Below are 17034 nucleotides of genomic sequence, written 5' to 3' on the forward strand. Positions count from 1 at the left end.
CCAGTATATACAGATGTCACTTGGCTTGGGCACTGTAGCTTGTAAATATATTTGCAAATGTGTGCAAACAAAACCCTCTGTTTTTAACGTAAACTTTTAGACAGGGCCAATTCAGTTGTTTTGCAGGCTGGCTGGTAAGTGTGCTGGGAAGTCTTTTGTTTGTTTGTGTTGTGCATTGCCAGTGGTGTATTTAGGTTTTGTGCTGCCCTAGGCCTCACCACTAAACTTGTGAACCCCCTAATTTACATACGACCCACCCCTTCCTGTAAAGGCCATGCCCTTTACTGTTTACGACCCACCCTGTCATCTGTGGACCGCAGACCACAAGTCTATCAGTGCCCATCAGCATAGCCTCATCAGTTCCCATACGTTCAGCCTCATCAGTGCCCATCTGTGCAGCCTTATCAGTGCCGCCTCATTACTGCTCATCAGTGCAGCCTCTTCACTGACTGCTTTATGGGAGTGCCAGACCAATTTGCCTCCTGGACTCTGCCCTCTGGTCCAATTCACCCCATAAGACTGGCGCTATATTAAAAGTGTAGCGCAAGGAGGCGGAGACCCTTTTCATGCGGGAACCGGGAGGAGGCTGTTTTTTTTTTGCTGCCCCCCTGCAAAGTGCCGCCCTAGGCCTGGGCCTTGTTGGCCTAGGCCAAGATACAGCACTGTGCATTGCCCTTCCATGTGCACCTTACTGCAAAGCCCAGTTATAGGTTGGAGTGGTTGCCACTTTTTTTGGACACACCGGGAGTGCACACTCAAGAGTAACCCCAACTAATGACAAACAAAATCTCCAGCGCTCAAAAGTAATGTGACAGCAGTGGATATTGCCTAGGATCTCTTTGGCTCTGGGTAAATGGACAGACTTTGCTGCCTTCAAGGGGTCAGGGGAAACCCAATGGAAACACTGTAGGAAAAATGAGAAGAGGGCACACCAAGCTTGAGCATTACCCAAGGGATGTTTATTGGTATAAAAAGAAAGGAAATATACTCACAAACAAGTCAATTATAAAAGCACTTCAAAGTCCACAATGGACACAAAGCGACCAGGTCACCAGGACCGTGGCCAGCACTCTGAAGGACCTCCCAGATGGCTGACGTGTTTCAAGGGGAGATTCCCTCTTCCTCGCGGCCAGCAACACAACACAGATCCGCTCTGAGGAAGAGGGGATCTTCCTTTGAAATGTGTCAGCCATCTGGAAGGTCCTCTGGCATGCTGGGCACAGTCCCGGTGACCTGCTCTCTTTGTGTTCATTGTGGACTTTGAAATGCTTGTTTGCCTCCTTCTTCAACAGTGTCCTATGGTGTTACTCCTGTGCATTACCCAAGTGACATTTATTGGTATAAAAAGAAAGGAATATACTCACAAACAGATGACTTGTTTGTGAGTATATTTCCTTTCTTTTTATACCAATAAATGTCACTTGGGTAATGCACAGGAGTAACACCATGGGACACTGTTGAAGAAGGAGGCACTAAGTAGCGGGTGCTGGTGAGGGGACGACATGAATCACGTCACAAGAGGAAGATGTCCACAGCAAAAGGCATCACATCAGGTAAGTGTTTTTACCTGAATTAGGGTAAAAAAAGCAGGCTTATTTCGTAGGGGAATTTAGATAAGACCAAGAAAATTTGTATAAATATTTTTTTCTGCTCCTTTTTCCATATTTACTTTATAAAAACACATTTTTTCTTTCTAGGGCTATTTTCTTCAGTGTCCAAGATCAGTAAAGCCCCTGAGCAACCTCCATCCTCTGTCACTTCCACACCAAAGACCCCTCGTATGGACTTTTCCAGGGTCACAGGCAAGGGAAGGAAAGAGAAAAAATGTATGTACACTTTTCAATGAAGCCTGAACAGCACAAGCCTAGCCTTTTTAGGTTTAGATACAATTAATTAGTGGTGGTTATGGTAAAATAGAGATTAACGATTCCCTGCTTGTGTTTCCTGTGGTCTCTTGTAGCAGTGCATAAGAAATCAATCAGTGTGGGGAGTCTAGACAAAGAGGGACTGAACATCGACTTGGGGGACCAAGTTCTTGTGGCTGGACAGAAACAGGGACTGGTGCGCTTCTATGGAAAGACAGATTTTGCTCCAGGTATTATGATGGAAAGAATAAATTGGCTACAACTATAGTATTTGGTATATACATACTGTATAATACTGAGAAAAAACACAATAATATTCTCATATCTACTACAGGATACTGGTTTGGAGTCGAGCTGGAAAAGCCTACAGGGAAACATGATGGCTCAGTATTTGGTGTTCGGTATTTTACCTGTTCCCCAAAACACGGAGTCTTTGCTCCACCCTCTAGAGTTCAGAGGTAAGATTTGGATACAGGTTTTGGCATAGTGATATTTTATTGTGTAGTTTAACAGCAAACATTTTGTCTAACCTTCTGGAATCTTACGCTCAACTATATCATCACTTAGCTACGTAAGGGAGTAGCAGTGCAACTTACAGAACATATAAGATATCATCAGATACAGACTCTGAAGATCACCGGGTCTCCAGGCTAGGAAGTGAAGGGAAATCCCCCCTTTGGGATGTAGTGACAAAAAAATTGACAAAAGATTTAACAATCCTTCTCTATCAAAAAAAGGCTTCACTTTAGAAACACTTTAGGGGAATGTATTATCTTATGTGTTTTTTATGAATTATAAAAAGTTTAGGCAACTAAATGTAAAATAGCTCTAGGCTCCTTTTCATATGTTACACTAGGCTAGCCTTAGCTGCCTTCTTGAAAATAACCCGTTGATTACAGAATTGTATAGCTCAAGCTCTGATTTGCGCAAAACAACTTAATGAACAAAGGAGGTTCTCATGCTCTGTCCCTCCTAGTCTGCTCTTTTCAGACTGGGCATATAGGAGGGAATTTTATAAAGCTAGGGCAGACAGAATCTGGAGCAGCTATGCATAGTAACCAATCAGTTTCTAATTTAAGCTTGTTCAGTTAAGCTTTGAATAGAAAAGACAGAAGCTAATCAGTTACCATGCAAAACTGCATCAGATTATGTCTGCTCTAGTCATAGCAAATTTCCCTCATAGAGTTTCAGTTGTAGAGAGAAAGTCTGAAAGCAAACCGCTTCTGCTGTCTTATTTAAAGAGTAACTTCACTTTTGAGAAAAAAAAAAAACATTCTAAGTGATCTCTGTACATTGCAGGGATTTTAACAATTTTTGTTGCAGATTCCTACCTTTTGTTATTCTGAGGAAATAGCTGATGGTTTGTCTGTGTCCATGTGCACAGTGAATCTGTATGGGAGTGGTTTTATAATTATCAGTCAGCTACTGCACCTGCAAGGCTCTAATAAGCAAATTTGTAAGGTTTGCATCCCTTTAGACATGATTTCCTTTTGGGAGTATCTCACCAAAATTTTTATTTTTGTTGCAGTGGATGCTCAAAATCGTATTTGTATCTTAGTGCAGACTTCTGGGAAATTCACCAAGCCAATTACACAAGCAGGCAACGACATATCTGGAGGGAAGGGGGGGGGGGGCATTCTGTACACCAACTGTGTACAGAATGCCTCAAGGTAGCCATATTGCATTACATTTTACAGAAGATTACAGAGCTGCAGATTGAAAGGGAAGGTCATTTTTAATAACATTCAATTACAATATGACTTGTGTCGCCATTGTATTTCCTATATTAATTTTTTTCTTTATTTGCTATTTTTTTTCTATGAAAGTGGAGCTACCCTTTAATAGACATAAAAACTTCATAAATACACTGCCCAAATGAGGGCCCATAAAGTACTGTTCATTCTAGACATCGGCATTCAGAAGGGTTGCTTAAAATACTTTTGCATTGTCTCTGCTGTAAAACGTATGCCAGTTGCTATGAAACTGTTGTTGCACTTTAACTAATAACTGCAATCAGTGTAGATTGATAGTTTGGTGGGAACATGACTCATTTTGTACATCCCTATTCCATTCCAGAATCGGTGGCCCAAAAGAACCACAAGCAGACAATAACGGAGTGAAAAAAGTGCATCAAGTAACTAGTAGGTATACAGTTTTTGAGTCATTAGCAGTCCTGTTTGTTGAAATGTGAAAAAGTGTGAAAAGAGACAGCAGAAGGTCATTTCTGAAAACGTCCACCCAATGCATTAAAATGGCTAAATGTAAATGAACACACCAAAAACGTAGTGTGAAAAGCCTACATTAACAAACAGCTATCAAATGAGAGCATGCTGAGCAAAGTAACAGATTCAACTGCCGTCCATGAAGGCTTACATAGGGACCAGGCAGTGTCAGGTGTCTGAACAGCCAGTCTCTAATGCTGTTAAGGAAGAAGGAGAGTGAGTCACATGGTCCCCATACCCAGAAATTTGGGTATTTTGCTTCATTCCTGTTGGTAAAATGGAACAAATAGGAGGAAAGGGAAGGTAAGTGTGTCCTGCAATTGAAGAAGGCAGTCAAGTGAGGTGCAGAAGGCAGGACAGAAAGGGGAGGGCATTGAAATAAGCAGGTGAAAAAGTAGGTATTCTTTTACAAAAAAGAGTACCTCATGTTAGGCCCTGTTCACCCCTGAGCGTTTTTCAGCTTGTAAAACGCTCAGCTCGGAAGCTCCAAAACGCCCAACAAGCAAAATCCCATTCATTTCAAGGGCCCCTCTTCACATCTGAACGTTCTGTTGCCTAAAGCAAAATGCCAGAAGCTCAAAAATGTACATGAGCTTCTTTTTGTCAGATTACAAGTGTTTTTGGCCCCATATAATTTAATAGAAACGCCTGACTTGAGCAGAAGAATGCATGCAAAATGCTTGTAAAACACTCGTAAAACACTTAAATAGCAGCTCTCCACCCCTAATGTCTTCTTCCTCTCCTTCCCCAGTGCTTTGTATTGGCTAAACAAAAACGCCTGAACTTTAAATAAGCTTGTAAAAAGCTGATAAAAAACGTCCGAAAAACCGCCAGTAAATCGATACGCTCAGGTGTGAATGGAACCTAAATATATTGAGGACTTGGTAATGCATAGGGAGGTTTGTGCCAAAAATCAGTAAAGGTGAACTAATGCTTTAAAGTGAACCTGTGCCCAAACTATGCACACTAAACTATTACTATAACTAAACTATATAAGAAAGAAGAGACAGAGGGGATATGATAGAAACTTTTAAATACATAAAGGGAATCAACTCGGTAAAGGAGGAGAGCATATTTAAAAGAAGAAAAACTACCACAAGAGGACACAGTTTTAAATTAGAGGGGCAAAGGTTTAAAAGTAATATGAGGAAGTATTACTTTACTGAGAGAGTAGTGGATGCATGGAATAACCTTCCTGCAGAAGTGGTAGCTGCAAATACAGTGAAGGAGTTTAAGCATGCATGGGATAGGCATAAGGCTATCCTTCATATAAGATAGGGCCAGGGACTATTCATAGGATTCAGATATATTGGGCAGACTAGATGGGCCAAATGGTTCTTATCTGCCGACACATTCTATGTTTCTATGTTTGACATATTCTGATCAAGCAGTAAAAGGACTTGAAACAAGTCCTCATTCACCTCTGTAGCTGTAGGCATTGTAAAGAAATTCAATTTCAAAGTTCAGAGCAAAGGCATAGAAATCCTAACTCTTTTTTAGGGAAGCAGAATCATTGCAGCCTGCCGGCCTTCTAATGTATGTCATGGTTTCATGTACATTGATCTGGTGCCGGGTTTTACCCTCTACTAGAGCTGCTTGGGTTTCTGACAATTCGCCCTAAACCTAGGTATTATAAAGCGTTTTCACTTGTGGGTTAGTGTTCTGTTCCTGGAACTCTCTTTTCCTCTGGCCTTCAGTACTCTTGTATTCTGTAAGTTTATTTGGCCTTGTCATTGTTCTCTGTGTTTTCCCTCTTGTTGCGCTCTTGTATTTCCTTTGGTTTCTGTCTGTGTATCCCTTAGTTTACTGTTCCTGTGGTTGGTCTCCACAGCATTGTTTCCTTCCTGCTTGCTGTGTCCATCTCTATCTGAGATATTTCCCAGCTTCCCCCTCTCTCCTGTGCTTCACGCTTGTCCCTGCGTCCTCCCCCTAGTGTCTCTGCTTGCTAGCTGCCATAGTCTTTCCTTTAGTCTTTGTATCCTGTGTGTACCCTTAGTCCATCCTATGTGCTATCTGCTGGCGCTGTGCCTGCACAGGTGTGTTAGAGAGCTGCAACATGGGGGCAACATCCACACCTCCAGTGGCTCTGGTGAAGACCAGATGACTCCTTAGATCCTACGACGCTGACAACCTCCCCCCCCCCCCCCCTTTTGCGTGCGATCACACTGCTCCTGCACCTTCCAGGATCCTTACCCTGGCACATCCGTTTAGTTGTCCCTACTGCTCTGCTAGACCTGGAGTTTTAAAGTCCCGGGTTTTCCAGTCCTCAGATCATGGCAATGTAACACAGAGGTGATGATGGAGAGAGTCCAAAGAAAGGCAACTAAATTTATAAGGGGACTGGAGGACCTCAATTGCGAGGAGGGACTACAAGCACTAAATTTATTCTCGAAGCTTGAGAGAGGACATGATAGCAATTTACAAATACTTCAATGGTGATGGGGCCACACACTGAGATTGGAGGAGAAGCGGTTCAACCTTAAGCTGTGCAGGGGGTTTTTCACTGTCAGGGCGATAAGGATGTAGAACTCTCTTCCACAAGTGGTGGTATCAGCGGGGAATATTGATATTTTTAAAAGACTCCTGGATGTGCATCTTAAAGAACTCAAAATCCAGGGATATGGGAAATGATTATCGACACTGACACACATACTCCTGCACAGGTTGAACTGGATAGACCATTGTCTTTATTTAACCTAACCTACCATGTAACTATGTTTTTAACCACTTGAAGACCAGGCCTTTTTCCTGACTTTCGTTGCTTACAAGTTAAAACAGTATTTTTTTGTTCAAAAATTACTTGGCATCCCCAAACATTATATATATATATATATATATATATATTTTTTTTAGCAGAGACCCTAGAGAATAAAATTAATGGAGGCCATTCCAATATTTTATGTCACACTGTATTTGTGCAGCAGTCTTTTAAACACAATTTTTCAGGAAAAAATACACTTTATTGAATTAAAAAAAGCAAAACAGTAAAGTTAGCTCAACTTTTTCCTATAAAGTGAAAGATGATGTTACGCCGAGTAAATAGATACCTAACATGTCATGCTTTAAAATTGCGCACGCTCGTGGAATGGCTACAAAATATGGTATATAAAGATCTCCATGGGCGATGCTTCAAAAATCTTAAATGGTTACCTGTTTAGAGTTACAGAGGAGGTCTTCCACTAGAATGATTGCTCTCGCTCAAACGATCGCGGTGATACCTCACATGTGTGGTTTAAACACTATTTACATATGCGGGTGCGACTTGGGTATGCGTTCGCTTCTGCGCCCGAGCACAGAGGGATGGGGCGGTTTAACTTTTTTTTATTATTATTTATTGTACTTTTTATTTTTACGCTGTCCCTTTAATTTTATTTTTTTTTCTTTTAGCTGTCGCAAGGAATGTAAGCATAACTTGTGACAGTAATAGGCAGTGACAGGTACTATTTATAGAGAGATCTGGGGTCTATAAGACCCCAAACCCCTCCTCTGCACTTGAAAGCATTCAAAACCCGAGATCTGCATTTTTAAATACTTAAAATTGTGGTGTAGTTGGTTCCTGAGTAAACTAGAAGTGATGTCATGACGTCGCTTCCAAGTTACCATGTGTGAGACCCCTTTAAAGCCGATTCTGGCTCTGTTCAGGTCTCCGACCAGCTGACGGACATGCCAGCTGGCCGCTCGGGTCTCCCGGTGGGATGGGAGAGCCCGGGCAAGTGGCGAAAGGCGGTGAGGGGAGTCCCCTCCCACTGCTTATAACTGCCGAGCTTAGCCACAGCGGTTGTTATTACAAGAGAGCCGAACGCCAGCTCTAAAAACCGGTACTGGGGTGATGCCTCCCGCTGCAGGCATCATCCTGGTACAACCACTTGAAGCCAAATGACGTACAGGTATATGATTTGGCATCAAGTGGTTTTAAGCTGTTACAGAAACACTGGGCTTTAGAGTCTCTGTTATGGTCTTTGAGAATTAATTATTTCACAGTAAACACAGCTTCAGAAGTCAGTGATTGCTTGTTTTTAACCCTTTTCACATCTTGTTAAGAATATTCAAACAGTTTAATGTCTATAGTCTGCTCAAAGAAGGACTTTCAGGTTAGGCATGGGTTTTGGAGTTAGGATTATGATAAATCATTTTGTTTAAGATTTAGTCTGAAGATTATCCTCTTACCCACTGCAAAAAAAGGGGCGTAAAAGCCTATGCATTTGTTCATGTGAGTTCCGCTTACCCACCGTATAACACAGATATACAGCGGCTAGGTGGCTCTGCTGCACCAGATCAGGTAGATACATGATCTGGCACTTCCAGATAGGGGGCACACGGCACACAGCAGATGTCGATCAGCGGGTGCCGGCCAACGGATTACCACTGGCACCCATTAAATCGTCCGGAATTTACTCAGGAAAGAGCACTGCCTATTTAAACAAGGCAGATCCCTGTCCTGTTAGCGGGAAAGTAATGGATTTTCTTTCCCCACAAAGCAGAGAATAAAATCCATCACTTGCCTTAGTAAAAGCACCTCACACAGTACACCAAAACACTGGCTAGGCACATATTTAAGCCTTTGATTGCCCTAGATATTAAAACCCTTGCCAGCCATATTTTTAACACTGATCACTGTTTTAGTGTCACTGGTTCCCAAAAAGTGTTAGTTAGGGTTTTATCTACTAAGGCTAAAGAGGTCAAAATTAGTCACACTTCTGCAGAGAAACCAATCAGCTTCTAACCTCAGCTTGTTTATTTACGCTTTATCAATAAAACCTGGAAGCTGATTGGTTACTCTGTGGAATTGTGACTAATTTTACCCTCTCTGCTTTAGTAAGTAAACCCCTTAGTGTCCGAATGTCTGTCGCAATATCGCAGTCCTACTATAAGTCGCTAATTGCCGCCATTTTTAGTAAAAAAAAATATTCTAGTATATATCCCATAGTTTGTAGACACTATAACATTTTTGCAAACCAATCAATATATTCTTGATGGGATTTTTTTTTTTACCAAAAAACGTAGCAGAATACATATTGGCCTAAATTTCTCAAGAAATTAAATTTTTTTACATTTTTATTTTGATTAGCTATGTTTTATAGCAGAAAGTAAAATATTGCTTTTTTTTAATCAAAATTGTTGGTCTTTTTTTGTTTATATCGCAAAAAAAATAAAAACGCAGTGGTGATCAAATACCACCAAAAGAAAACTCTACTTGTGGGAAAAAAGGACATATAGTACATTTTGTTTGGGTACAGTGTCGCATGACAGCGTAATTGTCAGTTAAAGTAATGCAGTGCCGTATCGCAAAAAATGGCCTGGTCATGAAGGGGGGGGGGGGGGGGAAATCTTCCGGAGGTCAAGTGGTTAAAGACTAGGAGTTCAGTTTGGCTAATCCCATACCCTTCAAGTCTGGCCAATCCCAGTCTACAGTTTTGGTTATGTGAATAACACTGGATGGAGCATGCAGCAGGTTTTCTCCAGAAAAAGTAACGGTTTTAGCTTATTTATAACTTTTAATTAATTAGTCATCCCAACAATTCTGCTGATGTTCAGTAGTTATACAAATTACATCTTAGCATAGGGCAACTCTAATGCAGGTAAAAAAATAATAAATAAAATAATGATTTCATATTGATTGATAGAGGTACCCACATTTTTGCACATTGTTGTCTGCTTTACTAATACATTTGTGTGTCAAGGCAAGTATTGTATTATTATAATACATGTAAATATATTTTATTGTATGAATGTATGTACAGAATTATTTGTGTTCTTGCATAGTATGTCCTGTATTACAACAAGAAATATTTGTGGTTGCGTGCAGTGTCACAGCCAAAGCGTAACTTCAACACAGTGCGGACACCGAAAGAGATTGCATCAGAAAACTCTCTCTCCAGGTATTACTGCTTAATGTAGGCTTAATATGGGCTCAAATGCTATATGGATAGATATGGAAGCCATAAAAGGAACTGTGTATAATTCCATTGAGACTGGGATAATCTGATAGACTCCAATATAGGTGTTGTCCTAATTCAGCCCGGGTACAAATGATGATAATAACATACACTATATTAACAAAAGTATTGGGACGCCTGCTTTTACACGCACATTAACTTTAATGCCATCCCAGTCTTAGTCCGTAGGGTTCAATATTGAGTTTGCTCAACCTTTGCAGTTATAACAGCTTCAACTCTTCTAGGAAGACTGTCCACAAGGTTTAGGAGTGTGTCTATGGGAATGTTTGACCATTGTTACAGAAGCGCATTTGTGAGGTCAGGCATACTGGGCTATAATAAATTCCAAAGGTGTTCTATCAGGCTGAGTCAAGTTCCTCCACCCCAAACTTGCTCATCTTTGTCTTTATGGACCTTGCTTTGTGCATTAGTGCCATGTTGGAACAGGAAGGGACCATCCCCAAACTGTTCCCATACAGTTGGCGCATAAAATTGTCCAAAATGTCTTGTATGCTGATGCCTTAACCACTTAAGCCCCGGAAGATTTTACCCCCTTCCTGACCAGGGGGTATTTTGCGATTCGGCACTGCGTGACTTTAACGGACAATTGCGCGGTCATGCGACGCTGTACCTAAACAAATTTGACGTCCTTTTTTTCCCACAAACAGAGCTTTCTTTTGGTGGTATTTGATCACCTGTGCAATTTTTTGATCACGCGCTATAAACAAAAAAAGAGCGTCAATTTTGCAAAAATAACAATATTTTTCAAATTTTTTTATATGAAATTCCCCCAAAAAAAAAAGTAAAAATCAAAATTTTTAAAAATTTTTTGCCAATTTGTTTTATGCTACCTATGTTTGGTAAAAAAAATCGCAAAAAGCGTATTTTGATTGGTTTGCGCAAAAGTTATCGCGTTTACTAACAAAGGGAAAGATTTTTCTCATTTTTGTTGTTTTTTTTTTAACGCGTAATGGCGGCGATCTACGATTTTTTTTGCGGTACTGCGACATTGGGGCGGACAGATCGGACCCTTGACTGACATTTGTGACACTTTTGGGGTTACCAGTGACATTTCTACAGTAATCAGTGCTATATATATGCACTGTTACTGTAAAAATACACTGGTTGTGAAGGGGTTAACTTTATTTGGGAGGGAGGGGCTGTGTGTATCCCTAGGGGCGTGCTTTCTACTGTGATTGGCTGTGGCTTGAGCTGTAAGGACACTGATCAACGGATCTACATACTAGATCCGTTTGATCAGTGTCTTTACAGCGAGGAGAATGACAGGTGGCTTGTTTACACAAGCTGCCTGACATTCTCCCTCTCCCCCGCCGATCGCCGAGTGACCGGCGGACATCGGGTCCGCTGGTCACACGTGCGGGGGGGTCCGTGACCACGCGGGAGCGGGAGCGCGCCTCCGGGGGCGCGCGCTCGCTCCCTAGACCCTCACAAGCTAGTGACGTAGCTCTACGTCACTTTGCCTGTGAGGGGCTGACTGCCGACGTAGATCGGCGTTAGGCAGTCGGCAAGTGGTTAAGAGTTTCCTTAACTGAAACTAAGGGGCACAGCCCACCACCTGAAAAACAACCCCACACCATAATCCCCCCTCCACCAAATGATTTAGACCAGTACACAAAGCAAGGTCCATTAAGACATGGATGAGTGAGTTTGGAGAGGAGGAACTTGACTGGCCTGCACATAATCCTGACCTCAACCCGAAAGAACACCTTTTGGATGAATTAGAGCAGAGACTGCGAGCCAGGCCTTTTCTCCAACATCAGTGCCTGACCTCACAAATGGGCTTCTGGAAGAATGGTCAAACATTCCCAAAGAAACATTTCTTAACCTTGTGGACAGCCTTCCCAGAAGAGTTGAAGATGGTATAGTTGCAAAGGGTGGGCCAACCTAATATTGAACCCTATGGACTAAGACTGGGATATTATTAAAGTTCATGTGAGTGTAAAGGCAGGCGTCCTGATACTTTTGATAATATAGTGTATATCTGCATATTAATAATTTACTGTAGGTTCTTTGCATATGTTGACTGATTAGGAAAAAGTCAACAAAAGACTAGCCATAGACGTTAGAGAACAATCAGACATGCATGTAAGATTAAATGCATTCAATAAAAAAATGCAACATCAGACAAATCCACAGCTAATAATGTTTAGTGAAAGATCAAATGCCCAGGTGTTTAAAAATAAGTCAGCAGCTACAAATACTGTAGATACAAATACCAGCACCAGCTTTCCTGCAGCCAATGCTTCTCACCGATCTTCAGAACGCCCATGACGGCATTTTGGATTTGGGAGCCAGCTGTGACTTCTTGATGACTTACAGCCAGCCTACTACTGAGCATGCTTGAGATGACGGCATGCAGAAAGATTGGTCCTGTAACCTCCTAGGATGTTTGAAGTTTTTTGCATGAGGCTACAGGGAGGGGTGGTCTGGGGTGATGTCAGTCTCGCCAGGGTGAGGACTGAGGAAGTGGGAGTGGTTACCATAAAAATAAGTGCTCACCCCCCCCCCCCCCCCACACACACACACACACAAAATAAAAATGTGATGTATTTTACAGGCAGGGAGGAGGAATATTAGTGGGACTTTCATTTTCATGTAAAGGTCAACTTTAAGTAATATGCAAATCTTGACCTCTGCTAGAAAAGTCAACTTTCGCTACACCCTTTCTACCTCCCTATTGGTCCTTCAGTAGAATGGGTGGGCTCACTGACCAACAGGCAGCTAAGGGTGGAAGGGGGAAACATTTTAAGGATATTGTTTGGCAGACGTACAGATATTATCTTATGTTTATTATTATATTATGTTTATCTGTACAGAAATGTATCAGATTCTTTCATTTACTCTCCTATACTGCAATGGGAAGAGGAAAGGAAAAATGTCGCTGATATAGGCAACATACTAGGACAATTCTCTCCATACACACCAGGGCTGGCCCAAGACATTGTGCTGCCTGGGTCCGACATTGTGCTGCCCCCCCCCCCCCAAAAAAAAAAATTCACGCCCTCCAAGAGGCCCCCACATTCTATAGGACTATGAAAGCAATCAGAGGAGTGTGAGTGTGTACGGAGTGACCGCAAGAGCAGGACAGAGCAGTAGACACTGGGCAGATGAGCGAACCAGGCTTTCTACTGTCTATAGTGTCACAGTGCGGGCATGGTACAGGAGAATGCAGTGCTGCGGGCATGGTACAGGAGAATGCAGTGCTGTGGGCATGGTACAGGAGAATGCAGGGCTGTGGGCATGGTACAGGAGAATGCAGTGCTGTGGGCATAGTACAGGAGAATGCGGGGCTGCGGATATGGTACAGGAGAATGCGGGGCTGCGGATATGGTACAGGAGAATGCGGGGCTGGAGGGGCGGAATCCATGTGTGCTGGGGAGGCGGAGCTGGAGTGCAGAAGGCTGGAGGAAGCTGGAGGGGCGGAATCCATGTGTGCTGGGGAGGCGAGAGGCGGAGTTCCGATCAGAGCCGAGCGCCTGGGGAAACTGGAAATCTTGGGGAAACCAACGTCAGCACAAGGTCCGCGGCCGGCCTGACATGCACACTGCGCATGCGCCGCCGCCGCTTGGTAAAGTTCGTACATGTTCGGCTATTCCCGGAAATAGCCGAACGTTTACGGGCTTTTCCGAGCGGCGGTGACGCATGCGCAGTGTGCATGTCAGGTCGGGCGCGGACCTTTTTTTTAGCAATAGCCGAAGAGAAGTGCCGCCTGGGTCCCATGGTCCCACCGGGACCCATGGTAGGGTCGGCCCTGATACACACATAGATAAATAATGACTACTAAGTCCTAATTCCTCTATTTCTCTGAGTTGATCTCTCCCGTTAGTTCTTTCTTTCTTTGCCCTGTGTTGACTGTCCTTTCTTTTCTTTGCCAGGTTGCTGTTCTGCTGCTGGTTTCCATGGCTGCTGCGTGCCGAGATGCAATCCTAACCTTGTTTCCTGCTAGCCCAGCATCCTTTCACCTGGAGCCACAGACTGCCGCCTCCCTCTGTCTGTGTCTGCATCCCCTGACTCCCCAGTGCCTTGTCTAATGTTCCTCTGACTAAGGGGCCCCTCTGTGTGTCACTGTCCCATTCAGTGCAGAATAAATCGAGGAGTGGGGGCCAGGACAATCCGGCATCATTCTGCTCAAGGTTCACTTGCTTCCGTGTTCTACAGAACCTTCTACTGAAAGGCCAATCGGCAGGAACCTCCAGCACTGCCTGAGCTTGTCCCAGGTTGCCCTTTATTCTCTGTTTCTAGGGATGACAAAACAGACATACTGGGTTACTGTAGACCTAAAGACCTTTAGCTGTTAAGGCAAAAAGCAAAGTGCAGAAATCCACAACAACCAATCACCAATGTCCTGAGTAGCAGATTGCGAAAATCTGATTGGTTGCTGCAGGGTGCTGCACATCATTGCTCTTTGTGGTATTATTATTTTAAAAATGACCCAACATACTCTACAATAACATATGCATCTCTAGCCCCAATTACCACATTCACCAGCTACTGATTGGTATTATCAACTCATAATCAATCACTAAACTAGAGCCCAATCAATAACATAAGTGCATCATATCCTAAACCAACATTGCTTTATATATATATAGCATGCTACATAAAGTATAAGTTGATGGCCCTAGTCTTCAACACAGGTGGCAAATAATACTTTAAAGACGAAATTTAGGAGCATGTTGAGCAAAAGACATCTGTACGTCTTTTTTTGGTTCCAAAAGGCGTAGATATGTCTGTACTAGTTTATGAAATTTCGTATGCAGCTTTGCAAATCCGACTACCGTCATGGAACCACATAAATGGTGCACTTGGTAGAACTATTATGTAAGGACAAGCTAGAAATTGTTGACCTTGCTTGTTTTTGTGGATATCCCTGTGTAGAAAGCAACACAGCCTATCCCTGGACTGTGATGTGTCTATTATCTGTATGTGGCCCACTGTCTCTATCATCCCAGCAGGTCATGTCTCTGTTATGTCAGGTATTTCTCATCCCATCCCTAGTCTGTGATGGTATCTTCTACCATCTTAACCTTGACCTATGGTTTCTCTATCAGCCTGCATTAAGTTAGTGCTGTCTATATGATCCTCTCATGATCTCCATCATTCTATCTCCAGTCTTCTTTGTATCATCTTGTCCCTTGGCCAGCGTTGTCTATAGCATTCTAGCAAACTATTCCCAACACACACATTCCTGTAGAGATGGCTATGTATGTAAGTGGGTGCTGCAGCGACCACTGGCTGGAACTGTAGATAATCAGTGCATTAAAACATCACCAGCACACCATGGACAGCACACAATGGATCTCCAGAATGGGTTCAAAACTTTATTCAGCGATCGCATTGTTACAGCAGAAGCAACGTTTCGGAGCCTCGAGGCTCCGAATTGTTGCTTCTGCTGTAACAATGTGATCGCCGAATACAATTTTGGACCCATTCTGGTGATGTCTCTAGCATTCTGTCTCTGGTCCTTGACATGTTTTTCTCCATCATCCTAACTTTGGTCTTGTTCCTCTTTCCTCCTGTCATCCTTCATCTTAGCCTTGGTATCAAGATTTCTTTATCACCTTCTTTTGGGTTGGTTGTGTCATTCATTCTATTTTTAGTCTGTGATTTCTCTATAATCCTGCTTTTGATCTGTTACAGCCATTACTTATCCTTGGTCTTGTTGTCTCTGGCATTTTGTCCCTGGTTTATGATGTTTCTATCATTGCTTTGGGTCTATTGTCTTCATTATTGTGCATTTGATCTGTTGTATCCATCGTCTTCTTCATTCTGTCCCTAGTCCATGGTGCCTTTTTTGTTTAACCCCTTATATTAGTGGTGTCTGTTATTTTGGTTTCATCAGATATCTCTATAACACTGTCACTTTAACACTGGTCTATGACATCTCCATTATCTTATTCCTGGTCTATTATGTATCATCACCTTTTTTTTGGACTCTGATATCTTTATCATCCTGTTTTTTGGTTGGTTGGTTGGTTGGTTGGTTGGCTGGTTGGTTGGTTGTCTTTGGTTGGTTTATTGTCTCTAGGATCTTTTACATATTCTGTGATCTCACTAAAAACCTTGTCTTTGATCTGTTGTCTCTGTCATTCTGTTTCTGTTCTTCAATGTCTCTATCATCTTGTCCTCTGATGTCGTATCATTACTTCTTGTAGGAATGGTCTCCATCTACCTGTTTCTAACACCTCGCTACTGATTTGTAATATCTGCCACTCTGTCTCTAGTCTTGAGCTGGCCATGCACCAGTAGAATTTAATTTCAAATTTTTATTTTCAGAACATTTGTTCAATTCTCCAATGGTTAGTGGGGTCAAAGCGACAATCATTTTAAGCTGTAGTGATGAGTAAATTTAAGTGGACGGGATGAAACATCTTTCTCGAACAGACGAAATTCCGTGCATATGTTTTTAATGTGGGAAATGTCGTTCATATTGTAATGCACATATGTTAGATGCAAAAGAAACCTATTTAATGCATATGGAATACAATTCAATTAGCAGGTCTGGATGAAATTTTAAGGGCTTTTGAATAAAATTACATGAGTAATATGAATTTTTAAGTTTTAATATGAACGTTTGAATGAAATTCTACTGGTGTATGGCCAGCTTTTGCCGTCTATGCTAATCCGTGGTCTCCATTATTCTCCCTTTGTGATGACTATAATCCTCTCTGCATTTCTTGATATATTAGTTGGCACATACATAAACGTGTCTAGCATAAGAACTCTTACGGTTGTTCACAGCAGCCATGTTCCTTCCTTTCAATCTACAAAACTGCACTGTAAACATGAAAAGGGAGAAACACCTTGACCTATATGGGCTACAAGAACAGTTATTTCTATTTTATACATAAAGATCATAATCCCCTGATATCCTGTCTCCTGAACATTTATAAAATAATCATCCTTCCACTCTTCAGTCCAGCAGCAATAACTCTGCCACTCCCTGTGTCCTGAATCCTCTGACAAAAAACTGCTCTGTGGCCACTTAAA

The 17034-nt window shown here is 42.2% G+C and overlaps 1 protein-coding gene across 2 annotated transcripts in view; it reads left to right on the forward strand.

Moving 5' to 3' along the window:
• CLIP3 (CAP-Gly domain containing linker protein 3) overlaps positions 1–15041 on the forward strand; it is a 95460-nt gene extending 80419 nt beyond the window's left edge. Inside the window, exons 9-14 of one of the 2 annotated variants that reach the window (XR_014225493.1) lie at positions 1698–1826; positions 1961–2095; positions 2200–2323; positions 3942–4010; positions 9894–9966; positions 13920–15041. Coding sequence is in view for 1 of the 2 variants with exons in the window: in XM_082263724.1 (XP_082119850.1) it covers positions 1698–1826; positions 1961–2095; positions 2200–2323; positions 3942–4006; positions 9894–9966; positions 13920–13974 (581 nt within the window). In the remaining variant the exon portion in view is untranslated. The remainder of the gene's footprint in view (positions 1–1697; positions 1827–1960; positions 2096–2199; positions 2324–3941; positions 4011–9893; positions 9967–13919) is intronic. The other variant, XM_082263724.1, reaches the window with a different exon arrangement.
• Positions 15042–17034: the final 1993 nt, after the last annotated feature.

The sequence above is a fragment of the Pelophylax lessonae genome (assembly GCF_965119305.1).
Source record: "Pelophylax lessonae genome assembly, chromosome: 7".
NCBI classification, from domain to species: Eukaryota; Metazoa; Chordata; class Amphibia; order Anura; family Ranidae; genus Pelophylax; species Pelophylax lessonae.